Raw genomic sequence first — 24,191 nt, 5'->3', positions numbered from 1 at the left:
CAGGGGTCCCCAGTACCGATCCATGGGTGGGGCTCTACCGCAACACGGGAAGCTTTCAGGTGCAATCGGTCCATGGGTCAAAAAAGGTGGGAGACCACTGATGTAAATGACACAACACCGCCATCTACTGGCACTGCAATGAACTAACATCCCCCAGTCAACATATACTACCATGGACGATGCTACCAAGGACACGGATGTATGTAAACCTACCTGTGACATGCGCAATGGCAATAAAGTGTAATGTATCTAACCCTTTACAAAATGAACAAAACTTTGCTGTGCTAAAATAACAAGTCTTCGTGTACCATATTTTTGTATGACACAAAAATATGAGCCAAGCAAAACAGCGGAAAAGAGCTGACTGGTCAGGTGACAGTCACGTGATTCAGTCAGCTGATGCTAATGCTAATGCTTAGCACCCCGGTCAGACTGTAGCGAAAGATCTGACTGTCAGACAGGATGCCGTTCTCCGAGCTTTATTTCAACGTCGATAATGGGTACCTTGAGGGGCTGGTCAGGGGATTTAAAGCTGGAATTCTGTCTCAGGCTGATTATTTAAACCTGGTGCAATGTGAGACCTTAGAAGGTGAGTTTAATATAACTAATCGCTAACCCTGCAAGCTAACTTCATGGGCGCTAGCTGTCATTTCTATGACACATAGCCCGGTTCTGTTAGAATTTTTGCTTTATTTGTCTATTTTATTTCGAGACTAGCGATCAAGTCGATGTAGTGTACGAGAGTCGTTTGGTATTAGTCTATTGTTCAGCAAGAAGTAATTTAAAAGACGTCCTCATAGCTGGTAGCCAGCCAGCTGGTAGCCAGCACGACGCTAGCTTCCTGTACCGGAGTAGGTTTCCTGGTACATAAGCTTCAATGAATTTATTTAATGTCTCGTTAGCTTAATTGGTCGATGAATGAAAAGCCCTTTTCCCGCACTCTGCCTTCCTCCAGACCTGAAGCTGCACCTGCAGAGCACAGACTATGGCAGCTTCTTGGCCAACGAGGCATCACCTCTCACCGTGTCCGTCATTGACGACAAGCTAAAGGAGAAGATGGTTGTGGAGTTTCGTCACATGAGGAACCAGTCATATGAGCCACTGGCCAGCTTCATGGATTTCATCACGTGAGGAAATTGTTTGTCTGTAGGAAGATGTTGCACACCGTTACATTCCCTGTATACGCTGTCCAGTTACAGCAGGTTTGTCCAATGTTTTTTTTTATTGGCCCACGTCACAGTCTATAAATTTTTTTTTATAGGGGTGTCATGAGACACTCAGTTCACGAGACGAGACAATACACGAGATTGGGCCTACGAGAACGAGATTAAATTTTACCATTACTTTTAGAACAATGAAAAATGTGAAAACTACATGACATTATAGTGCAGTCTACGGATTTAATTTCTTCTATGTTACACTCTTCTGTACTGTGTGTGTATGCTAGCAGCTCCGCCTCCACCCACCAAGAAAGAGACTGTATGACTGACAAAAGGGCTTACTCCGCTCCGTTCATGCCTTTGTTCTATGGGACAAGCGCGCCAATGTGCTGAAACCAATGCACAGAGTGAACTCTAACTGCCTGTTTGGAGACGAGGAAAACAGACACGCATGCATGTGGAAATATATTGGGACGGGCAAAATGATCAAGTTCATTTTCATTTATTGTGTGATTAATTAATGTATTTATTGTGGTCCCAGGCCTAGTGCCCACAAGACATTTCTTTTCTGAATGAGAAATCTTGTCATGTTTTAATCTCAAGAGATTTTGTGACACACGGAACAATTTAACAAGAAAACTAAAAAAATCAGCAAAATGGAAAAATCAGCAGTAATTTTACCAAGAGTGAAGTCAAAATATACAAATGACAGAAAAAAAGTTGTATTCTAACGAGAAAAAGTCACAATTTTATGAAAATATAATAATGAAAATATAATAATGAAAATGTCATTTTAGTGGCATAAAGTTGAACTATTCAAGAAAAAAATATGTTATTCTCTAAAAGTTTTGTTATGCAAAACAAACCAAGAATGGAGTTGGAATTTTTGAAAAATTGGGTTTGGGAAAAACCTCACAGTATTACAGGAATAAAGTCATAATTAAGCGGAAAAAAATGTACAAGAAGAAAGTTGAAATACAGTAATCCCAGTGCAGTTAACCTCGTGAAATCTTGTGACACCCCTACTTATTATGTCTAGTATATTGGGTAATATGAGTGTAAAGGTGATTCTATGGGTGTTAGTTCAGGTCTAGAGGGCTCTAATAATGTTAAAAACCATATTTAGAAGGTTGTAAACAGGTTTTCTATACGATAACTATGAAAGAAGAACCAATTACTGTGACATTTTTTGATTTCTCGTTCATGGAAAAAATGTCTTGTGGGTACTAGGCCGGGACGATTATAAATGAGTTTTTCACACAATAAATGAAAATGAACTTGATGCTTTTGCTGGCCTCGATATACAGCATTGCCATGTGCACGCGTTTCTGTTTTCCTCATCTCTCGCCTCCAAACAGACAGGAAGAGGGTTCAATTTGTGCATTGGTTTCAGCACCTTGGCGTGTTTGTTCCATCGAACAGCATGAATGGAGTGAGCCCTTTTGTCAGTCATGCAGTCACTATCTCGGTGGGTGCAGGCAGGGCTGGGAGCATACACACACAGAGTGCAGAAGAGTCTAACGTAGTATTAATGAAAACAGTAGATTGCAATATATTGTCATATTTTTTAGATTTTTTCATTGTACTTTTCGTGAAAGTGATGTTCAAGTCTTGTCTCGTTCTCGTGGACCCAATCTCGTGTATCGTCGTGTCTTGTGATACCCCTAATAATCCATGCATTTTCTATGCTGCTTATCCTCATTAGAGCCGCGGGGTATGCCCCGGAACATTATAGTAACATGACTGACATCAAGTAACTAGTATAGAATACTACATATTTCAGGCAAAAAACAATTAACATTTGTTTAAATATTCATGCTTTTTGACTAATAATAGGCCCTATTCAACAATGAAACAGCATGATTTATTAATATATTTTTCAAAAACCGTGATAGAGTGAAGCTGCGAAACTCGAACTTCAATGTGGCGAAGGCGTGACGTATCAGTATGACGTCATAATTCCTCATATTGATCTGATCATTTTCATGCACTCCTGGTTCCTAGTGTGTCTCTAATTTTCTACCGCGTAGCTTGTTTATGGTTATGGGTGAGCTGGAGCTTTTTCCAGCTGCCTTTTGGGCAGCAGACGGGATACACCCTCACCCAGTTGGCAGTCACTCACACGTCACATATAGACAAACAAGTACTCACTCTTAAAGGGATAGTTCGTATTTTTGACATGAAGTTGTATGACATCCCTATCAGCATTGTAGTCCAATAACAGAGAGACTTACCCCCCACTTGGTCTCCTAAGTCCAGTTCTGGTCACAATTTCTGTGATGAAGAACGTAGTTCCGCTTAGTTGCTGGGGACAATTAAGTAAAGAGTTTGGCTTCTAAAAACTATATGCGTTCAAAGGATTAAAACATTTGCATCATAAAAATGCCTTTTAAAAAAACCCTCAAACCTCACCAAACGCGCGGCGTTATATCTGTCTCCCGCCGTATCCCTGCGCACGGCCGCCTTTTGCGTTCATGTGAATGTGACGAAGACACTCGCATCTTCTTCCGCTGTGGAACACATACATAGACAAGATGGGCGTGGAGCTCTATCGTGATGTAGATGTGAGCGTCTTTCGTCACATACACATGAACGCACAGGCGACAGTGTGCAGGAATACGGCGGGAGACAAATACATAACGGCAAGCGTTTTGTGAGGTCTGATTTTTTTTTTGAGAAGGCATTGTTGTGATGCAAATGTTTTAATTTTTTGAACAATGCTGATGGGGATGTCATACAACTTCATGTCAAAAAATCCAAACTATCCCTTTGATGCAAAGTCACACCTATGGGCCGTTTAGAGTCTCCATTCAACCTAGACCGGGCGGCTGAGTCTGCCACATAAGATTCGGCCCACAAATTGTTGAAAAAAAAAAAAAAAGAAAAGTTCCTGATTACTTTGTGTGTCTCGGTGACTATAGGTACAGCTATATGATTGATAACGTCATCCTGCTTATCACGGGAACCCTTCACCAGCGGGCCATCTCTGAGCTGGTGCCAAAGTGTCACCCGCTGGGCAGCTTTGAGCAGATGGAGGCGGTGAACATCGCTCAGACTCCAGCTGAGCTGTACAACGCCATTCTGGTGGACACACCCCTAGGTAATTGTCCTTACGGCGCTAAATATAAGACAAACCTTCACCTTTTGTTTTGCTTTCAGCTGCATTTTTCCAGGACTGTATATCTGAGCAGGACTTGGACGAAATGAACATCGAAATCATTCGTAACACACTCTACAAGGTAAAAGATTTACTGTAGATTGTTGTTAATGTACTTGTCCTAGACAGAATTCAGCAAATGGAGAAAGAAATGGACGCAAACAACTGCAAGAGAAATGACAATGTACTACACAACTTAAAAAAAACCACACCTAAATAAGTCATAATTGGTTACGTGAATAGGATAACAATGTTAATACTGATATCGAAATCATATGTGGTTGATATTATTATTTCTGATAGCAATAGTGCTGTAGTACTGTCATCATATCATCATTTTATTTGCTGTCTTTATCGATCCTCTCAGGCTTATCTGGAAGCATTCTATAAGTTCTGTTCCAACCTGGGAGGGACCACAGCTGATACCATGTGTCCCATCTTGGAGGTGAGTGACATTTTAATTCATTCTGTTTATCACATTTGCACATTTATTTTGTAACCCAAGAAAGAAAACACCGAAATCTTAATTTACCGAAGAGAAGCATTTATTTGGTCCACTGCTGATTTTGTAACTTTTTCCCCTGTACAAAGACATGGCATCATGACATGACATCATTTTTATGGTAGGTTTATTTTTAACAGAGAATCTGAATATCAGGAAGAAAAAAAATCCAGAAAAAAATGTAAGTTTATTTGTATTTAATTGAGTGAAAGAAGTATTTGATCCCCCACCAACCAGAAAAATTTTCATCCCCCACAGACTGGCTCACTCAATCAACCCTAATACAGCAAAAACAACAATAATAATAATAATAATAATAATGCTAATATTCCATCTCTCTCTGTTCAAATAAACCTACCATAACAATACAGACTGTTGATGTCTTTGTAAGGTGTTAAACTTACAAACCAACAGGGGATCAAAGCATTATTTCTCCCACTGTAGAGCCTGTCAGCCAATAAAATCGTCCCTCGTAAGTTATTAATCATCATTTATTTATATTGAATCCTACTTAGCAGAATTTCACTGGTCTGGAATCAGTTAACCGTGATAAGTGAATTTCTGCTAAGTAGGGTTCAATATTAATAAATTGAATATTTTTGCTGTTATAGCATAGAAAAACTGTTTACGATCTTCTAAATAAGCTTTTAAACATTATTAGAGTCCTCTATACATGACATAGCACCCCTATAGTCACCTTTACATTTGTATTGCCCAATATAGTAAATAGAATCAGAAAAAATAGACATATTCGACATAAATAAGATAACATACATTAGCAGTTCCTTGTTGCTTTTTTTCTGGACAGGACTATTTTCTGGACTACTGTGTCATCAATATATTGTAATGGTGGCTTTAAATGGCTTTACACTCATATTATCCAATGTAGTAGACATCCATCCATCCATTTTCTATGCCGCTTGTCCTCACTAGGGTCTCGGGGAGGAACCTATCCAAGCTGCCTTTTGGGCCTTTTGGGCATTAGGCCAGTTTTAGCTTGTCATGGGTTATGGCCCCAACAGTAACGCGTGTTATTATGATTATTATGTTATTATTGCCTGTTGAGATATTTAAACCTGCAAATAAATGCCTCTTCTGACGATCACGTCTGGTGCCTGTCTCACCGAACTGACACCTAGTGGCCAATGTAGAATACTACATCCAGAATTATAATGTTTCTTCTGTCTTGTATTTTTATTTTAATTCATGCAGCTAGTTCATTTAGCCATTTGTAGGCTTGAAAATGCTCAATTTACATGCTTCAATATGCACAAAAAAACCACACTAATAATAGGCTATATTCAGACACAAAACAGCGATCATTTATAACTACTAACACTAACGTGATAGCGTGAGGGTGTAATTTTCGAACCTCGATGTGGCGAGGGACGAGTGTATAGCGTCCTTAATCGTAATACTTGGACTAAAGGCGGCGTTGTCCGAAAATGTTTATGAAATAGACACCGCTAACCTCTCAATCTTTGCTGCAGTTTGAGGCTGACAGGAGAGCCTTCATCATCACCATCAACTCCTTTGGCACCGAGCTGTCTAAGGAGGACCGTGCTAAGCTCTTCCCTCATTGTGGGAAGCTTTACCCAGAAGGCCTTGCTCAGTTGGCCCGGGCTGACGACTACGAGCAGGTCAAGGCTGTGGCGGACTACTATCCTGTAAGTGCTGGAGCATTTTGTGCTTCTTCTTTGCACAGCGGAGGGCGTACTTTCTGTTTGTGTAACTTCCAATTGTGCGACCAAACACAATTGCTTGTGTCCTCTTCAGGAGTACAAGTTACTTTTTGAGGGTGCTGGCAGCAACCCTGGTGACAAAACGCTGGAGGATCGCTTCTTTGAACATGAGGTGACCAACACGCACACACACACAAAAGCAACACCTGCTCGCCAATGTGTTTGGCTTTGTAGCCCTTGTTCAACTTTTTTTTGCCAAATAAAAAATGTACTGTATGTGTCGGCTACTCTCTGGGAACACAGCGCACATGGAGATTTCGAACATTAAATAGATAACAAAGATGCACATTCCACTTAAAGTGTGTTGCCACCTATAGGAGTATTAATAGATGACACACTGCCCCATTAAAAAATAAAATAAAATAATAATAAACAACTCTCTTGGATGGTCATGCTCGTGCAGCCTCCTGAAGTCTTCTTCCTTTCCCTGCAGGTGAAACTGAACAAACTGGCTTTCCTCAATCAGTTCCATTTCAGTGTTTTCTATGCCTATGTCAAGCTGAAGGAGCAGGAGTGCAGGAACATCGTCTGGATCGCCGAGTGCATCGCCCAGCGGCACCGTGCCAAGATCGACAACTACATTCCTATCTTCTAAGATCCCTCGCACTTTTATTTTCTTTCCTTCCAGACCCATGTCATCCAGTCCTTTGGCTCAGTCTGTCCACTCCCACCTTGGTGTTAAATGATCTGCTGCCTCCATGCTAAGCAGCCTCCACTCGTTATGCGTTAGCGTGAATTGACCCCTTTACACAGGTCAGTATCCATTGATTGGCGTTACACTGGTTGTAATCAACTCATTGTATGTTTATGAGCCTGTAATGTAAACTTTATTCATGGTGCCAGGTTGTGGAAAGCCTTCCACCAGTATCTTATGATCTGCAGTACTGTACATGTAAATCAGCGGTTTCCAGCATCATGATAAAGCAGGGGTGTCTCAAGCTTGGGGAATGTCATAAGATTAGGGGGAAAAAAAACGTAATTTTAGTTGCATCAATTTTTCTTGTAAAAGTCATCTTATGAGAAACAAAACAACAAATAAAGTGGCGATTTTGGGGAAATTAGGTTGTGGAAGAAGTTATGAGATTGAGGTCCAATTATGGGAATTAAGTCCTAATTACGAGAACAAAATTTTCAAGAAGAAGGTTGAAATAGTTGGAAAATTAAAAAAAAAACAAAAACAGCTGTGATTTTATGAAAATAAAGCCAAAATATTATGTAGTACTCTTAATATGAGGAAAATTGTCATGGTTAGTAGCATACTGTAGAGTTGAAATATTAAAGAAAACAATATTTGTTAAAGGTCATAATGTTATGAGAAAACTAATTGTTGGAAAATTTTGCTTGGGGAAAGTTATGGAAATAAAGTCAAAATGTTATGAAGAGAAAATGTATCAAGATTGTTGAAGAAGAAAGTTAAAATATTTGGAAAATAAAAAAACTAACTGTAAAAATGGGGAACAAAGTTCAAAGTTGCCACTAACAGGCTTTTTCTCCTACATCACAAAGCTGAGATGCATTTTTTTTCTTGAAATATACGGAACTTCTTAGTATACGCATTACAAAATATCAAAGTGGCCCTTACATTTTTCGTTATGCGGCCATCGCTGGAAGACGTTTGGACACCCGTGCGAGACAGGCTGAGCAAGTACACATCGAAAACAAACATTTCATTTCATTTTTCATTTTTCAGTGATGTTTTAAACCGTACAGGATGAAGACCCTCAAAGCCAATCATCAGAAATTGGCAACTGGATATGCTTGTGTATTTCGGGCCGATCAATGTTATTTTCTCTCAACTTCGAATCATAATGTAAATCTATCAGGTGAGAGCCATAGCCTGGCTAACGTGTGGATTCTTTACATAAACTTACTATTTAAAGCTAAAGCTATATCACCTCCACTGTTGTCACGTTTCCTATGAACTATTATGTCAAATGTGAGTCATTATCCTCTGCAAACTAGAGTGCTGTTCGATATCCGATGCAGGAGCTACCGTTCTCCATCCATGGTTGTACTTGTACTATATGTTTGAAGTCTAGAATGAGGCATGTTGTGTGTCGGTGTAAAAAAGACGGCTATTTAAAGATTAGATTATTAAAGACTGATTACGTTTCCATTCACGCTGTACATATTGCTTTTCTCGCTGTCTTTCCTGTGAAATGTGTTGTAAATGTGATAAAAAATAAATAACATAATGTCAACAACGGGCTGTTGCACCTGATTTCTAAATAATTAGAGCACAATTCACGTATTTATTCTAAGGCAGGGGTGCTCATAGTGCGAGCTGGGGGCCAATTTCTTTTTAATATCTACACATTCTACAAATACAATTAAACACTAACACAAACATAAAAAACAGTAAAATGGAAGTGTAGTAACTTTGCGAGAATAACATCCAAATATTAGGTGAATTAAGTTATATTTAGAAAAAAGAAATATGAGAAAAAAATATATTTACAGTGGAACCTTAGTTAATTCGTTCCAGAAGGTCCAACGCTAACTGCAAACAATTTTTAAAAATAATGTAAATCCAATTCATCCGTTCTAGAAAACCAAAAATGTTAACACAAAATATACAGTATTTTTATACTTGTACAATTATAGTCTGACATGCAGAAAACAATTCAGAATGTATAGAAATTCATAGAACTACTGTAATCCAAATGGAGCCAAAGAGAGTTGCCAGTGCCAGCATTTTGATAAAGGTGAGAAGCCTGAACGAATTCAAGAAATAACTCATGACAAAACAGGAAGATGGTGTCAGTGGGGTGTCTCGCTGCCACATCGTGTCTTTGAAAACTGTAGTCAGTGAAGGTAAAAGTAAGCTTAAATGTTCATCTAGCCCTTTCATTCGTAATTTATATGAATATAGAGTTGTTTTATGCATATAAAACTAAAAAAAAACATGTTTTGCTTCAACATTTTTGAGCTGCAATGGTTGAAGATGTACTTCCGGTTTCCATTGTGTTTGCGAGCTAGTAGAATGCTAACAAGGGAGTACGTTTTCTGACAATAAAAAAAAAATTCAGGATACAGATGGACTCGCACAGTGTATTAATACCACAACAAGACGCGCACAATATTGTACGCTAAGCGGAGAATGTACACAGACCGAGGCAAAATCGTGGCGTAAATTTTTGACGTTAGAAAAAAAGTGTGGTCTTTAGTGAATAAAACGGATAATTTTCCCTAGACATGACTAAACAGTGGCGTACCGAACAATGCTATTGAGCTAGCCAACCGCCACCAGAAGCTGGACTGTGCATCTATGTGAACTTCCTTCTGAGTCACTAAAATAAAAGTAAAGGTACAGTTTTTGCACACCCCCCCAAAAAAAACAAACAGCAAAAATAAAAAAAAATCTGCAGTAATTTAACAAGAATAAAGTAAAAATATAAAAAAAGGTGTAATTTTACAAGAATAACGTAATATTATGACGAACAATAATGTAATTTTACAAGCATAAATTTGAAATATTAAAGAAACACATTTTAAAGTCGTAATATTATGAGAAACAATTCAAAATTAATGACTAGAATAGAGTGAAAATATATATATATATGGGAATAAAGTCATCATTTTGAGAAGATAATTTACAAGAAGAAAGTTGAGCTAAAAGTCATATTCAAAATTTTTTGTAATTTTATGAGAATAACGTAATATGAGGGAAAAAAATAATTTTAGTTGCATAGAGTTGAAATATTAAAGAAAAAATACGTTATTTTTTTAGCGCTGGAATATCATGAGAAACAAACAAAACAACGAATAAAGCCGTCATTTTTGGAAATTTTGTTTGTAGCAAAAGTTATATTGTTATGTTTTATATATAGAATATAGTCAAAATCGTCTTGGAATAAAGTCGTAACTATTAAAATATTAACAGAAAAAAGTTGTAATTTTACAAGATAAACTCGTAATATGAGAAAAATTGTCATTTTAGTAGCATAAAGTTGAAATATAAGAGAAAAAAATACATTATTTTTTTAAATGCGTAATATTATGAGAAACAAACAAAATAAAGTTAGAATTTTTTGAAAATGACTTTGGGGAAAAAGTCTGAATATTATGAGAATAAAGTCAACACATTGTGAGAATAAAGTCAAAATTCCGAGAAGAAAATTTACTTGAAGAAAGTTGAAATATTTGGAGAATGCAACAAAAAAACAACAGCAAAAACGAGGGGGGGAAAAGAGCAGAGAGCGAAGTTGATACTAACAGTAGAGATGCACTTTTTTTCTTGAAGTGCATATAACTTCTTAGCATATCTACAGTATGTGTTGCTTTACAAAATATCAAAGTTGCATTCTTTAACTTTTCACTCTGTTGCCCTCGCTGGTAAAAGTTTGGGCTCCCGTGTTCTGCGGTCTAAATCCCCACAGATTCCTCACTTGTTAAATCAACGTTTGGCGTCTGTTTAAATGCAGTTAAGAATGCTGCAGCAGTTCAATTAACTGCAATCAGCTCCAGCTGCAGCATCAGAAGCCTTCAGGACTCCACCAAGGTGGCCAAAAACTGAAGGAAGTCCCCGCATTGGAGGTCTTGACATGACTTTACAGCTTCAAACCCAAGCTCGACTCTTTGACCTGCACTGTTCTGTAGGTTTAACAGACTGGGACATGGACAAAGAGATGAAACTGGCAACAACCACTGACCAGTTTTACCATGGTAAATATAAAAATTCAATCATAGTGAAAAAGCTCTTTGGGTTTCATCACGGAGCTTGAGCTGTGTCTGTCTGCTTGAATGATATTCAAGGAAACTCAGACGTTTGTCACCTCTAAAATGAAAAGTGTGTGGTACTGGCATTCTGATCATATAAAAAAATATAAATCAAAGACAACTTTTTATCATTTGATCTCGATTTACACAGGAAATTCAAATGAAATGACATATGAAAAAGATATCTTTTGGATACGTCAAGATTTGCATTTGAAAATGGGGGACATTTTTCAGGTCTTTCCAACAGAATTTACAGGATGTGTTGGTCAATGTTGCTGGAGTGCCGCAGCATACCTGGCAACCCTCACATTTGAATAGTGCCACAGTTTTTTGCCCCACATTTAACTCTCATAAAGAGGGAAAAAAAGTCATCTCCAGTTCTGCCGGAGCAGCGCAGCTTCCAGTCTGGTAGCTGGCTGGTGGAAGTTCTTATGGAAGATCAGAACTTCCTTCATTTTCCCTTATTTTTTCGGAGCATATCCCTTATTTTATAATGCAAATGTTGACTGGTATGGACTGGAAGCTGTGCTGCTCCGGCAGTACTTGAAAGGATTTTTTTCCTTTGTGAAACTATTAAAATGGGAGGGCACCGGGAACAAAGCACAAAATACGAGAGTTTCCTGGGGAAAACGGGAGGGTTGCCAGGTATGTTTCTGCCCCCAGTCTGGCAACATTAGCGTAACACATCCTGTAGCCGGTAAAGTTAGGCTTTCAAAATGAAGAATACATTTTTTATGAAAATGGTGACTATTAAAACCGGAGGGCACCGGGAAAAAATGCCAAAATGTGGGAGTTTCCTGGGGAAAATGGGAGGGTCGCCAAGTATGTTCCGGACCTCACTCTGGCAACATCGGCGTAATACATCCTGTAGCTTGTAAAGTCAGGCTTTCGAAATTAATAAGAACACATTTTTGCATGAAAGTTAAACCGCAGGGGGCACCGTGAAAAAAGGCCAAAATACGAGAGTTTCCCGGGAAAAACGGGAGGGTTGCCAGGTATGTTCCGGCCCTCACGCTGGAATCATCGTCCTAATACATCCTGTAGCCGGTAAAGTTAGGCTTTCAAAATAAAAAATAATGCATTTTTGCATGAAAGGGCCACCGGGAGAGACGGGCAAAATACAGGAGTTTCTCAGGGAACACGCGCGTGTCGCCACGTATGTTCCTGCCCTCACTTTGGTAACATCGATGTAATACATTCCGTGGCCAAGAAAGTAAGGCTTTCAAAATAAAAAAATAAAAAAATTTTGTATTAAAATTAAACTGGAGGGGGCACCGGAAAAGACGGGCAAAATACGGGAGTTTCCCAGGGAAAATGGGAGGGTTGCCAGGTATGTTGTGGCCCTCACTCTGGTAGCATAATCGTAACACTTTCTGTAGCCAGGAGTCAGGCTTTCAAAATAAAAAATAACAGATTTTTGCATGAAAGTTATAAGTATTAAAACTGGAGGGTGCCGGGAAAGACAAGCAAAATACTTGAGTTTCCCTGAGAAAATGGGAGGGTATGTATATTTTCCTTGTAAAGGTTTTGCTCATGATACGAAATGATAAGAAAAATATTTACAGTATAATATAATTTCAACAGATGGGGAAGTCCCCCCCCCCCCCCCCCCCCGTGTGCGCGTGGGTTTTCTCCGGGTACTCCGGTTTCCTCCCACATTCCAAAAACATGCAAGTTAGCTTAATTAGTGACTCTAAATTGTCCATAGGTATGAATGTGAGTGTGAATGGTTGTTTGTCTATATGTGCCCTGTGATTGGCTGGCGACCATTCCAGGGTGTACCCCGCCTGTCGCCCGAAGTCAGCTGGGATAGGCTCCAGCATGCCCCCACGACCCTAATGAGGAGAAGCGGTATAGAAAATGGATGGATGGATGGGAATTCTCCCCAAAAGTGAACCAACACAAAGTAGTGATAATATTCTTTTAAGGCTTTTTCAGTTTTTACAAGTCTTTTGTCTTTTCTCCTCACTGACAGACGACAAACTTAGTGATCAATATGTTGTTCAGAGACCTTCAGCGAGAGCCTCCAGGAGAAAAGATGAGTTCATTTGGTATGATAAAACATCAGGTGAGTGAAATTGAATCATTTAGTATAGAGGTTGGAAAGATTCAGAAATAATCCACAAAGTTAAAAAAAAAAAAAGTAAAAAAAGTAAAAAAGTCAATTAATAATTGTCATTTAGTTAATGCAATCGCCCTCGAGACACGAAATAACGCCCCTAATGTCACCTTCACACTCCTATTACCCAATATAGTAGACGTAACGGAAAATAAGACATCATAGACTCACATTTTAGCACTGACTGCATACTTCCTGCGGTGGCTATTGTCTCGTCACAGCTAGTGACCACTTTAGAATACGACTGGAATGCTGCCGTTTGTGGTTGATCACTTTATTAACAAGCGGAGAACACACATGCAGTGCACGTTCACACAGGAGCTGCTGTCGGCCACAACCGGTGCCAGTCAATCGCACTCTCCACACCAGCACTCAGCTAAACGCAGCCAACTCTCGTGAGCTGACATCACACACGTCACTTCCCAGGTCGCGCTCCGTCAAGGCGCGCACAACAAGATATTAGTTTTATGAATCCTTTTGTATTGTCATTCATTTATATGCTTGAGAATGCTTCATTTAGGCAAAAAAATACGTACAATTTGCTTAAATATTGCATTTTATTTCAAGCAAACCACAGACGACTGTATAGGAAGTACATATAAAATGGAATACGTTAGCGGTATAGAAAATGGATGGATGATACTAGGTTTGAAGACAATATTATAAAAACAATAACATAATGCATGTGCCATTTTTTTTTTTTGGTCAGACACCTTTGTGAAGCCAAACCTGTGGCTCCTGGTCAATCCGAACATCGCCTGTCCTATAGTCTACGGAGAACCCGAGGCAGATACGGACCAAATCCTAGACCTTGCAGAGCCGATTCAAAATCCAACGACTCGGGATTCACCGGCCACAAATGTCAACATGTTCTCCTCCAAAGACCAAATGCTGCATGTTCTCTCCTCCTCCACTGACTACATGGTATACAGTTGCAGATATCGACATACAGGTGTGGACTCGAGCCACGTGACTTGGACTCGAGTCGCAATTTTGGGGACTTTGGACTCGACTTGACAATTTCATCAAAGACTTGCAGCTCGATTTAGACTTTGGCAGCATTGAATCTGGCCTTTAATTGATTAGATCACTTATATGTCAAATAAGAAAAATACAAGCTTGAATTATTTTTAATTTGGTTAAAAAAAAACAATCATGAGTTTTTTTTCGTGTGGGTTTCAAATGGAAAAACAAATGAACGAACGGTGATCCTCAGCCAAAAACACACAAACACCACACAACACGGTTAAATGCTGCAATCACATAAACCACGGGTGCCCAAACTTTTTCCACCGAGGGCCACAAAGTAAAAAAAGAAAAGATGCAAGGGCCACTTTGTTATTTTTTAAAGCAACACATGTACTGTAGACATTAGGGGTGCACGAGACACTCAGTTCACGAGACGAGACGATCCACGAGATTGGGTCTACGGGAACGAGACGAGATTTTGCCATTACTTTTAAGAAAAATACTATGAAAAAAATATATAGCAATCTACTAATTTAATTTCTACTATGCGCTCTGTGTGTATGCTAGTTGCCCCGCCTCCACCCACCGAGACAAAGCGACTATATAAGTGACAAAAGGGCTCGCTCCCTTCATGCTGTTGTTCTATGGAACAAACGCACCAAGGTGCTGAAACCAATGCACAGAGTGAGCCCTCTTCCTGCCTGTTTGGAGGCGAGAGACGAGGAAAACGGACACGCACGCACATGGCAATATATTAAAGCCGGCAGAATTATCAAGTTCATTTTCATGTATGATTAATTCATTAATTCATTTATTTATTATCATCCCAGGCCAAGTGCCCACAAGAGTTTTTTTCTGAACAAGAAATCTTGTCACATTTTTTAATCTCGTGAGATCTCGTGACCCCCCTCGTAAATATGCTAAGAAGTTGTATATCAAGAAAAAAACTGCCTCTCAGCTTTGTGATACGGGTGAAAAAGCACATTATTAGTATCAACTTGACTCTGTTCTCTTTTCCCCCATTTTTGCTGTTTTTTAAAAAAATGTCCAAAAATCTTTTTTTTCTGTACTATTTTGACTTTATTCTGGTAATATGACAGCTGTTTTTTCCATTTCTGCTTTTTTATTTTTTTTTTTATTTTATTTTTTTTTACATTTTCCAACTATTTCAACTTCTTCAAAATTTTCTGCTCAAAGCTATGGGAATGGGAATGAAAATGACTTCATTCCCATAATATTTTGACTTTATTCTTTTGATCTTATAACTTTTTCCACAACCTAATTTTCCAAAAATTACACCTTTTGTTTGTCTCTCGTAATACCGTATTACGACTTTTTACGTCTTCTTATTACGGCTTTTTTTTTCTTCAAGATTTCATCTTTATGCTACTAAAATGATATTTTTCATCCTACAATTATGCCGTTGTGCTCCTAAAAGTATGACTTTTTCTCGTTAGATTACAACTTTTTTCCCTTTAATATTTATTTTCATATAAATGTATTGCCTTTACATTTTTATTACTTTATTCATGTAAAATTACTAGTGATTTTTCTTTTTTTCTTTTATTTTTTGTAGTTTTATGTTTTATTTTTTTTTTTCTGCCAGCTGCCAATTAAAAAACAGCGCTGCAGGCCGCACTTTGGACGCCCCTGTATTAAGTCTTTAAAGGCAGATATCACAGCATTTGTTTTTGATCCTGCAGCATATACTGCACGTACTGTACTGTACTGTACTGTACTGTGATTGCAGCATTTACATGATGCATTCGTTTTACGGCGTTTCTAGCTTTGGGGTCATTCCCGCATTTGGAAAGTTTGGCTACCACTTTGCTTCTGTCAGTTTTATTGAATAATTCGTGCAAGTTGTAGTTAAATTAGGTCATTACTTCATATACAAAAACCACAACATCATACCTCCAATCGAGGACTGATGCAAAAATAATACTAGCAACTAAAGTCTACTGCAAGAACACATCCCTAAAGACTGATTTTTCAATATGTATTTTTTTTTTATGTACTTGCTTGACAACAGGTTCAAACTTGTTTTTGTTTTTTTTTACTGTGACTTAGATAAAGGATGAAGTAGCCTCTTGCCAGACCACATACAGCAGACCCAAGGGGAGACCCTCAAAAGCAAGGGTGAGGAAGCAAAGCCTGCACACAACATACTCTATCTTAAAAGAAGACACGACACAACGCAGGTACATTCATATTTTGCATCACATTGGGAATAACGTCTGCTTCTTTCCAGGACAATAAGACAGTAAAGGCGGGATGTTGGCCTCGTCCACCAGTAAATTACTGCACCCTCATCGCTCTAGCGCTTAGGAGCAGCCACACTGGGTGCCTCAAAGTGCAGCAGATTTACAACTTTACCAGGTCAGGAAATAACTGTGTGGCAAAGCAAGGTTCAATGAAATCATACAAAACCACATTCTCCTGATACCACCACAAAACGTATTAAAATGTAGACTTTCAAATTTCAAATTTTCGAGGTTTCACACACTTTCTCCACTTTCTGAGAGTTTTATGTTGTCCATAACCCAGGGGTGTCCAAAGTGCGGCCCAGGGGCCATTTATCCCCCATCGCTGTTTTTTTATTGGCCCGTAGCACATTCTGAAAATACAAAAATAAAAAAAACTTAAAAAAAACAGGAAAAAATAAAACAAAATCAGCAGTAATTGTACAAGAATAAAGTGAAATATATTAAGAGATTAAGGTTGTAATCTAACGAGAAAAAGTCGTCTTTTTATGAGAATAACGTAGTATGGGGAAAAATAACATTTTAGTAGCAAAGGTACTTTTTTAAGTCATTATATGAAAAACCACAAAAAAATGAATAAAGTTGTATTTCTTGGAAAATTAGGTTGTGGAAAAACGATAAGAACAGAATATGATGGGAATAAAGTCATAGTTTCAAGAATTATGACTCATAATTACGAGAGGCAAATTTACAAGAAGAAAGTTGAAATATTTGGAAAAAAAACCCCCAGCAGAAATGAAAATAGCTGTAATTTTGTGAGAATAAAGTCAAAATATTAAAACAAAAAAAGTCTCTAATTTAAGCAACTTTAACTTATGAGGAAAAATATAGAGGAAAAATATAACTTTAGTAAAGTGGTCCTCTATTTTCTGCCATCCCCCTAAGGGGGGACAGAAATGTTTTTGTATTTCCCCCCAATTTGAAATACTATTGGGAAAGTAATATTTATTTATCTGTACTGTCCAAACTGAACTCAAAACTGAAACCAGCAAAATTCAACAAAATGCAGAGCAGTGAAGCATACAAGCGTGCTTAAGAGTTCAATTATATGCCGAATATGACAAATTCCTACATGTTGGCAGGTCTGCACTAATACTGAAAGTCCTCCCTGCCTCTGACGACCCCCTGACAGTTCACTGTGTCTTCCCCCCCCCAGGGGTGGGGGCTCCCCATTATTTGAGAGGCTCTGCTTTAGTAGCACAGAGCTGAAATGTTACAAAAGAAACCCAACCACTTCTTTTTAAGTCATAGTATGAGAAACAAAAAGAATAAAGTTGTATTTTTTTGGAAAATTAGGTTGGGGGAAAATGTTATATTATGGGAATAAAGTGATAATATGATGGGGATGAAGTCATAATATATAGTATAATATGTAGTATAATATAGACATAAATAAGACATCAGAGACTCACATTTTACCATAATATTATGAGAAGAAAATGTATGAATATATTTAAGAAGAAAGTTGAAATATTTTGAAAATGGAAAAAAAAAAACGGCAAAAATTGGAAAAAAGAGTAAAGAGCGAAGTTGATAGTAATAATAGGCTTTTTCACCTATATGATGAAGCTGAGATGCTGAGGTGATTTCTTGAACTATATATATATAACTTCTTAGCACATCTGCATACAGTATGTTGCTTTACAAAATATCAAAGTGACAATTTTTCACTGTGGCGCTCGGAAAAAGTTTGGACACCCCTGGCTTAGGGTGTTTTTTTTTGGGCAGTTGATTTCACAAAACAATACAATACAGACAAACTGACTAGTTTGTTTCATGCAATATTAGACAAAAAACCGAGACAGTGTACGTAAACCGAGGTAGAATTTTAGAGAAGAACAGAATAATACGAAAACCGGGGCATCTGAAAAGCAAGGTTTGAGTGTCTATACATTATATTTGAACAACACCACAAAAAACACATAGATATTTGTGGAAATAAATCTAGAAAAGAACTGAAAGCTATCAGTCACATGTTGGCTGTTTTGTTCATTGTGATGGTGTACAAAGGCAGACTCCTGAAAATGCATGGCAAGAAAAGAATCAGTTGACTTCTGCTTCTGTGTATTGTGGTAAAATACAGTTCTCTCTGAACACGACACATGCAAATAAATCAATATTAAACTTTTCTTTTTTGGACTATACTGTACATTGGATGACTCTGTGTATTCCTGGCTTCCCCCAGAGAGCACTTCCCGTTCTTTCAGACAGCTCCTGGTGGCTGGAAGAACACAATTCGACACAACCTCTGCTTCAACAACAGCTTCCACAAAACCTGCAATCAGATGTCCAGAGATGGTAAAAGGAAGTCCTGCTTTTGGCACCTGACTCTGGATGGCCATCGCCGACTGAAGGATGAGATCCGCATGTTGACGAGAGAAACTTTGAAGCAGTTGGAGAGGAGCATGTCTTGTCCAGGTAAATTGGTAAAACCATGATCAATCGTACGAGAACACAACTGACCGACCAAAAAACCCGGTAGTAGTTAACCAGTTGAAAAACTGCAAGAATTTACATTTTGCACTGTTGGATCTTAAGGAAGTTCTAAGTAGAGCTTCAGAATGCAAAAAGAGGAAATGGAAGTGAGATTTAAAAAAAAAAAAAAATTGGACTAAGCAATTTATTGCAAACAAGCATTAAAATGAAATGGGCTGTTCATCAGCTTTAAGACTGCAGCCTTTAAAAGCCAAACTCTTGGCAAACGTGGATTGAAAGTGATTTTGTGTCAGGTATTCACCCTGTCATGATCTCTTGATGGCAAAGGCAAAATAGCTTCCTCAAACATCCTGAGGGTTATGGAACAAAAAGTCAAGTGGGAGAATGAACAGAACAAGAATTTCATTGCATAGCAGAACCACCAGTTTTACTGTGCACATGACAATAAAACTCTTGAATCTTGAAAATGTCACCAGCCCTGAGCCGGAGGATGCCATTGGCTGTCCGTCAAGACACGGAATATCTTTGGCTCAAATGAAGGTTGTTACTGGTGCTGAGTGCAGTCCAATAACCATGAGACAGCATCTGCGACAGAAGGCTTTTAAGAACAAAAAACGTCTTCAAAGGCCTTGTCTCCTTCAATGGCACAAAATTTGGAATTTGCACGAGACAACCAAGCATGGGACATTGAAAGGTGGAAGAAGGTTTTGTTCTCGGATGAGAAAAAATGGAACCAACGTTACTGGCATGACAAGGGGAGCCTACCTGAGATGTTTTCCATCATGTTCTGGGGTGCTTCTTCCTTTAATGGAACAATGGAGCTTCTGGTTGTGCAGGGGCGTCAAATGGCAGATGATTATGTGGAGATGTTGCTGGGGGCATCCCTCATGACTGAAGGCCCTCGTCTGTGTCGTAATGACTGGCTTTTTCAACAGGACAACGTTGCAGTTCACAATGCCTGACCAAGGACGTCTACCAGAGGAATACGCTCACTCTTTGGGACCATCCTGCTTGTTCCCCTGAGCTAAATCCAGTTAGAACACTTGGGAATGGATGGCAAGGGAAGTTTACAAAAAGGGATATCATTTCCAGACAGTGGATGCCCTCTGTGAAGCCATCTTCACCACCTGGAGCAACATTCCCACTATAGCCTCCTGGAAACACTGGCATCAAGCACGCCCAGTTCCAAGCAAGTTCCAACAGTGCAAAATGTAAATTATTGCAATTTTTCAAATTTTGACCAGGGGTGTATATCCTTATTTAATGCCTTTCAAGGTATTTGAGAGCTACGGCAAGCTTTTGCTGTGTTTTGCTCCATTTAAAGGAAATTAACAAAAGATCCTGATGTGATGACGAAGGTTGCAGTGTGAGAATGATCACTTTTCTTTTCATTTCAGATATAATTGGACAACTGCTTGCAATGTGATTTTCAATTGTCCAAATGGAAGAATACGTGGCTGCACCTTGAAATTTAATTTTCCCGTATGTTATGATAAATATGAATATTATTTAATAGAATTTCTTTAATTTCATATTTGATGGCTTATGAAGAAAATGTTTGATTTAGTTATTTCATTAAAAAAACAAATTCCAAATAAAATGATGCAAGTTACTGTGATGGTCTGCGAATATTATTTTGTTGCTGAGGAGGTGGATCTTGAACTTTTTCAAAGTCCTTTGTTGGGGTTCCTGTTTACATTTTTTTTGTTGTTGTTTTTGCAAAGAGCCGATTAAAAAAAGTAAAATCCTGGCATTTGTACAGGATACAATAGGAATTATTTGTATTTCATGCATATCAAACTGAATACTTCAAAGAAATTAACTTAAATTTTCATTTTGAGGAACTCATTTTCAAGTAACTTTGGACATTTTCACCTGTGAACTGGCAATAGTACCAATTTACCAGTAACACATAATACAGTACCTACATACACCAGTGGTCAATCTTTTTGAGCCCAAGGTCCCTAGTCCTAGTCTCAACCGTGAACCTAGGCAAGCATACGGGCGTGTTCAGTGCTTAAAATGTGCGTGTCTGTTGGTCCAGATTTTCATTCGAATGGCTGATTTGTCGTCGATGTATTGTCTGGTATCTTTTATCACCAACACAGGCAGACATGAACATATACAGTGCGCTCATTTCAACAGCAGCTGCCCGGATGGTTCGAATGGGCCATTGTTCCTAAGAAGAACCCTCAGATGCCCTGAAAACATGAACTCCACCCTGAACCACCTCCCCTTACCAACCAATGCTGTACATCCCTCCAACACGGTGACCATAGAGGAAACTGCGATGACTGAAACACAGTTTTTCTCCATCAACCCCTCTGAACTAGCCTCTACAATTTCCTCCTCAAACTCCTCAACTTGCGAGTTAGATCCCATCCCTACTCACTTGTTCAAAGATACTACCCAACTAGTCAACACAGCTCTTCTCAAGATAATATGTCACTCGTGTGTCTGGAATCAAACCCCTTCTTAAAAAAAATAACCTTGGCCCACGTCTTAGCTAACTACAGACCAATATCTAACCTTCCATTTTTCTCCAAGGTCCTTGAGAAAGTAATTGCCAACCAGTTACACCGTTTCCTTCAAATAAACCACCTATTTGTGGTCTTTCAGTCTGGATTTAGAACGCACCACAGTACAGAAACAGCACTTGTGAAAATTACGAACGACCTCCTCACCACATCAGACAACGGCCTCGTTTCAGTATTAGTTTTATTCGACCTTACAGCAGAATTCGACACAATTGATCACCAAATCCCAATACGGACATTAGAGCATGCCCTTGGCATTAAAGGAACATTAAATGCATTAAAATAGTTTCAGTTCTATTTGTCAGATCGCCTGCAGTTTGTATCCATTTGTAAGAAAGAATCCAGACATATGAAGGTCAGTCATGGCACCCCACAGGGTTCTGTGCTAGGACCTGTATTGTTCAGCCTTTATATGTCCCCCTCAGGCAATATCATTAGAAAACACTCCATTAATTTCCACTGCTATGCAGATGACACACGACTGCACTTATCAATGAAACCTAACCAAACTAGTCAGCTGTCCAAACTCGTGTCTCGTGTCAGTCTTCTGACTAGAACATCAGAAAATTCCTGCCACTACCAGATGTAGAAAAACTTGTTCATGCTTTTGTGACCTCCAGGTTGGATTACTGTAACTCTCTGTTAATAGGCTGCCCTAAGAAATCCTTACACCTGTCAGTTAGTCCAAAATACTGCCACACAAATCTTAACCGGAACCAGAAGAAGAGATCATATCTCACCCATATTAGCCTCACTGCACTGGTTACCTGTCAAATTTAGGAGTTAAAAACTCTCCTTCTTGCATACAGTATAAAGCACTACACAGTTCAGGCACCAGTATATCTTAAAGAGCTCCTAGAACCCTATCAACCCAGGAGAACACTGCGCTCCCAGAAGTTAAAATTACTCGCCATTCCTATAATTTTTAGAATTAGAATGGGAGACAGAGCATTTAGTTATCAGGCTCCTCTGTTGTGGAACCATCTCCCCAAAAGGTACCTCTTTGCTAAAGCATATCGTTACATCTGACCCCTGATACACCGATATGTATCAGAGACACTCCTCTCTGTTCCTCAAACTAAGACTAAGACTTCTATCTTGATCTACCATCTATGCCTCTACTTTATTTTTATATCTTAACCCAACTGATCGAGACAGGCGGCCGCCCCACAGAGCCTTGGTTCTGTTTACAGTTTCTTCCCCAGAGGGAGTTTTTCCTTGCCGCCGTCTCCAAGCGCTTGCTCATGTGGGGTTTCAGCTGGTTCTCTGTTTTGAGCTCCATGTGTAAAGTGCCATGAGATAACTGCTGTTGTGATTTGGCGCGATATAAATTAAATTTAATTGGATTGAACATTGCCTACACAAAATATAAATGCATAACGCATACTTGGGGAATTAACACCAGCGATTGACCAGGCAAGTCCCAAAAATCAACTGGTCAATCACGATTGACAGGTTGGCGTCCACTGAGCTAAATGATACCCAATGCTAGCTATGAAGTCCACAGCTAATTTCAGAAATGAATTAGAAATTAAAATATTTTTTTTATGGGGGGGCAGGGGGTTATTTAGGTGCTGACTTGTTTTAGAAAGAACTCGGGTTTGGCTCTTTTCTGAAAAGGGAGAGTGTAGCCAATTCTGAACTGGAGACACTGTATGAGCGGCTTGGACCGGGCATCCAGCCAATGTTGATCTACGTTTCTCCACTTTCCGAGCATTTTACAATGTCTAATTTCATTTCACTTTCCTTTTCTTTGATGCAGAAGGGAAAAAGGTTAATAGAAAACTACTTCTTTTTGTTTTTGTACAGAATTAATCATTTATGGCAGTGCGTTGTAACCATGAATGTTAGTATATGCAGTTATTGGGTTTAAAAACAAAAAAAAAAGCTTCTTCCATTTAACATTCTTGCCATAGTTTACTTTTGGTTGCTTCTGCTGAAGGTAATTCATCTTCAATTCACTCCCCCAAATGTTTGGATCAGTTTCTTCTTCGTGACAATGTCTTTACAGGACAGCTGGCAACGTTTATTGCGCTAAGTGAGACTAACAGGTTTTTGCACCCAGAGGGGAGAAAAAGACTTCAAACGTCTTAAAACCCAGACTGCAGATAGTAAATTGCATAGTAAAATTTGTTAAACAACACGATTGATAGCCGCCAGTTGTGGCCCGCGGCTGTTTGTTTATTGGCCCGCATAACATTCTAAAAATATAATTTAACAAGAAGACTAAAAGGGACGCACATTGGCCGAGTGGTTAGCATGTTGGGAGTCAGGAGATCTGGAAGATCTGGGTTCGAATCTCCGTTGGGCATCTCTGTGTGAAGTTTGCATGTTCTCCCCGTGCGTGGGTTTTCTCCGGGTACTCCGTTTTCCTCTCCCATTCCAAAAAACATGCATGTTAGGTTGGAGACTCTAAATTGTCCTTAGGTATGAATGTGAATGTTTGTTTGTCTATACGAGTGCTGCGATTGGCTGGCGACCAGGCCAGGGTGTACCCCGCCTCTCGCCCGAAGTCAGCTGGGATAGACTCCAACGTACCGCGACCCTAGTGATGATAAGCGGCATAGAAAAATGGATGGACGGACG

At 39.0% G+C, this 24,191-nt stretch overlaps 2 protein-coding genes across 3 annotated transcripts; both read left to right on the top strand.

Annotated features, from left to right (window-relative positions):
- Nucleotides 1-407: 407 nt before the first annotated feature.
- Nucleotides 408-8,759, top strand: atp6v0d1 (ATPase H+ transporting V0 subunit d1). The gene is made up of 8 exons (XM_054771907.1): nt 408-589; nt 956-1,127; nt 4,082-4,260; nt 4,320-4,399; nt 4,685-4,762; nt 6,310-6,486; nt 6,596-6,673; nt 6,995-8,759. The coding sequence occupies exons 1-8, from the start codon at nt 463-465 to the stop codon at nt 7,154-7,156; spliced, it is 1,053 nt and encodes a 350-aa protein (XP_054627882.1). The 5' UTR covers nt 408-462; the 3' UTR covers nt 7,157-8,759.
- Nucleotides 8,760-11,083: 2,324 nt separating this feature from the next.
- On the top strand, nt 11,084-20,568 carry foxr1 (forkhead box R1). 2 transcript variants are annotated; one of them, XM_054771272.1, is made up of 7 exons: nt 11,084-11,226; nt 13,256-13,348; nt 14,109-14,323; nt 16,439-16,507; nt 16,620-16,747; nt 18,818-19,050; nt 20,466-20,568. In XM_054771272.1, exons 1-7 carry the CDS (start codon nt 11,106-11,108, stop codon nt 20,492-20,494), a joined length of 888 nt encoding a protein of 295 aa, XP_054627247.1. In that variant the 5' UTR covers nt 11,084-11,105; the 3' UTR covers nt 20,495-20,568. The 2 variants fall into 2 exon arrangements, with proteins under 2 accessions (XP_054627247.1, XP_054627248.1); XM_054771273.1 differs by lacking the exon at nt 11,084-11,226 and adding an exon at nt 13,061-13,171.
- The last annotated feature ends 3,623 nt before the right edge of the window (nt 20,569-24,191 follow it).

Source organism: Dunckerocampus dactyliophorus, chromosome 3, assembly GCF_027744805.1.
Source record: "Dunckerocampus dactyliophorus isolate RoL2022-P2 chromosome 3, RoL_Ddac_1.1, whole genome shotgun sequence".
NCBI lineage: Eukaryota > Metazoa > Chordata > Actinopteri > Syngnathiformes > Syngnathidae > Dunckerocampus > Dunckerocampus dactyliophorus.
This window is presented reverse-complemented; position numbering and strand designations above follow the sequence as displayed.

Bases quoted from the DNA above. Each gene is read 5' to 3' on its own strand.
- atp6v0d1 (XM_054771907.1), top strand. From the start codon at position 463: ATGCCGTTCTCCGAGCTTTATTTCAACGTCGATAATGGGTACCTTGAG. The intron at 590-955 runs GTGAGTTTAATA...GCCTTCCTCCAG, and splicing joins GCAATGTGAGACCTTAGAAG to ACCTGAAGCTGCACCTGCAG. The intron at 4,400-4,684 runs GTAAAAGATTTA...CGATCCTCTCAG, and splicing joins TTCGTAACACACTCTACAAG to GCTTATCTGGAAGCATTCTA.
- foxr1 (XM_054771272.1), top strand. From the start codon at position 11,106: ATGACTTTACAGCTTCAAACCCAAGCTCGACTCTTTGACCTGCACTGT. The intron at 16,748-18,817 runs GTCAGGAAATAA...GGCTTCCCCCAG, and splicing joins CAGATTTACAACTTTACCAG to AGAGCACTTCCCGTTCTTTC. The intron at 19,051-20,465 runs GTAAATTGGTAA...TTTTCATTTCAG, and splicing joins GAGGAGCATGTCTTGTCCAG to ATATAATTGGACAACTGCTT.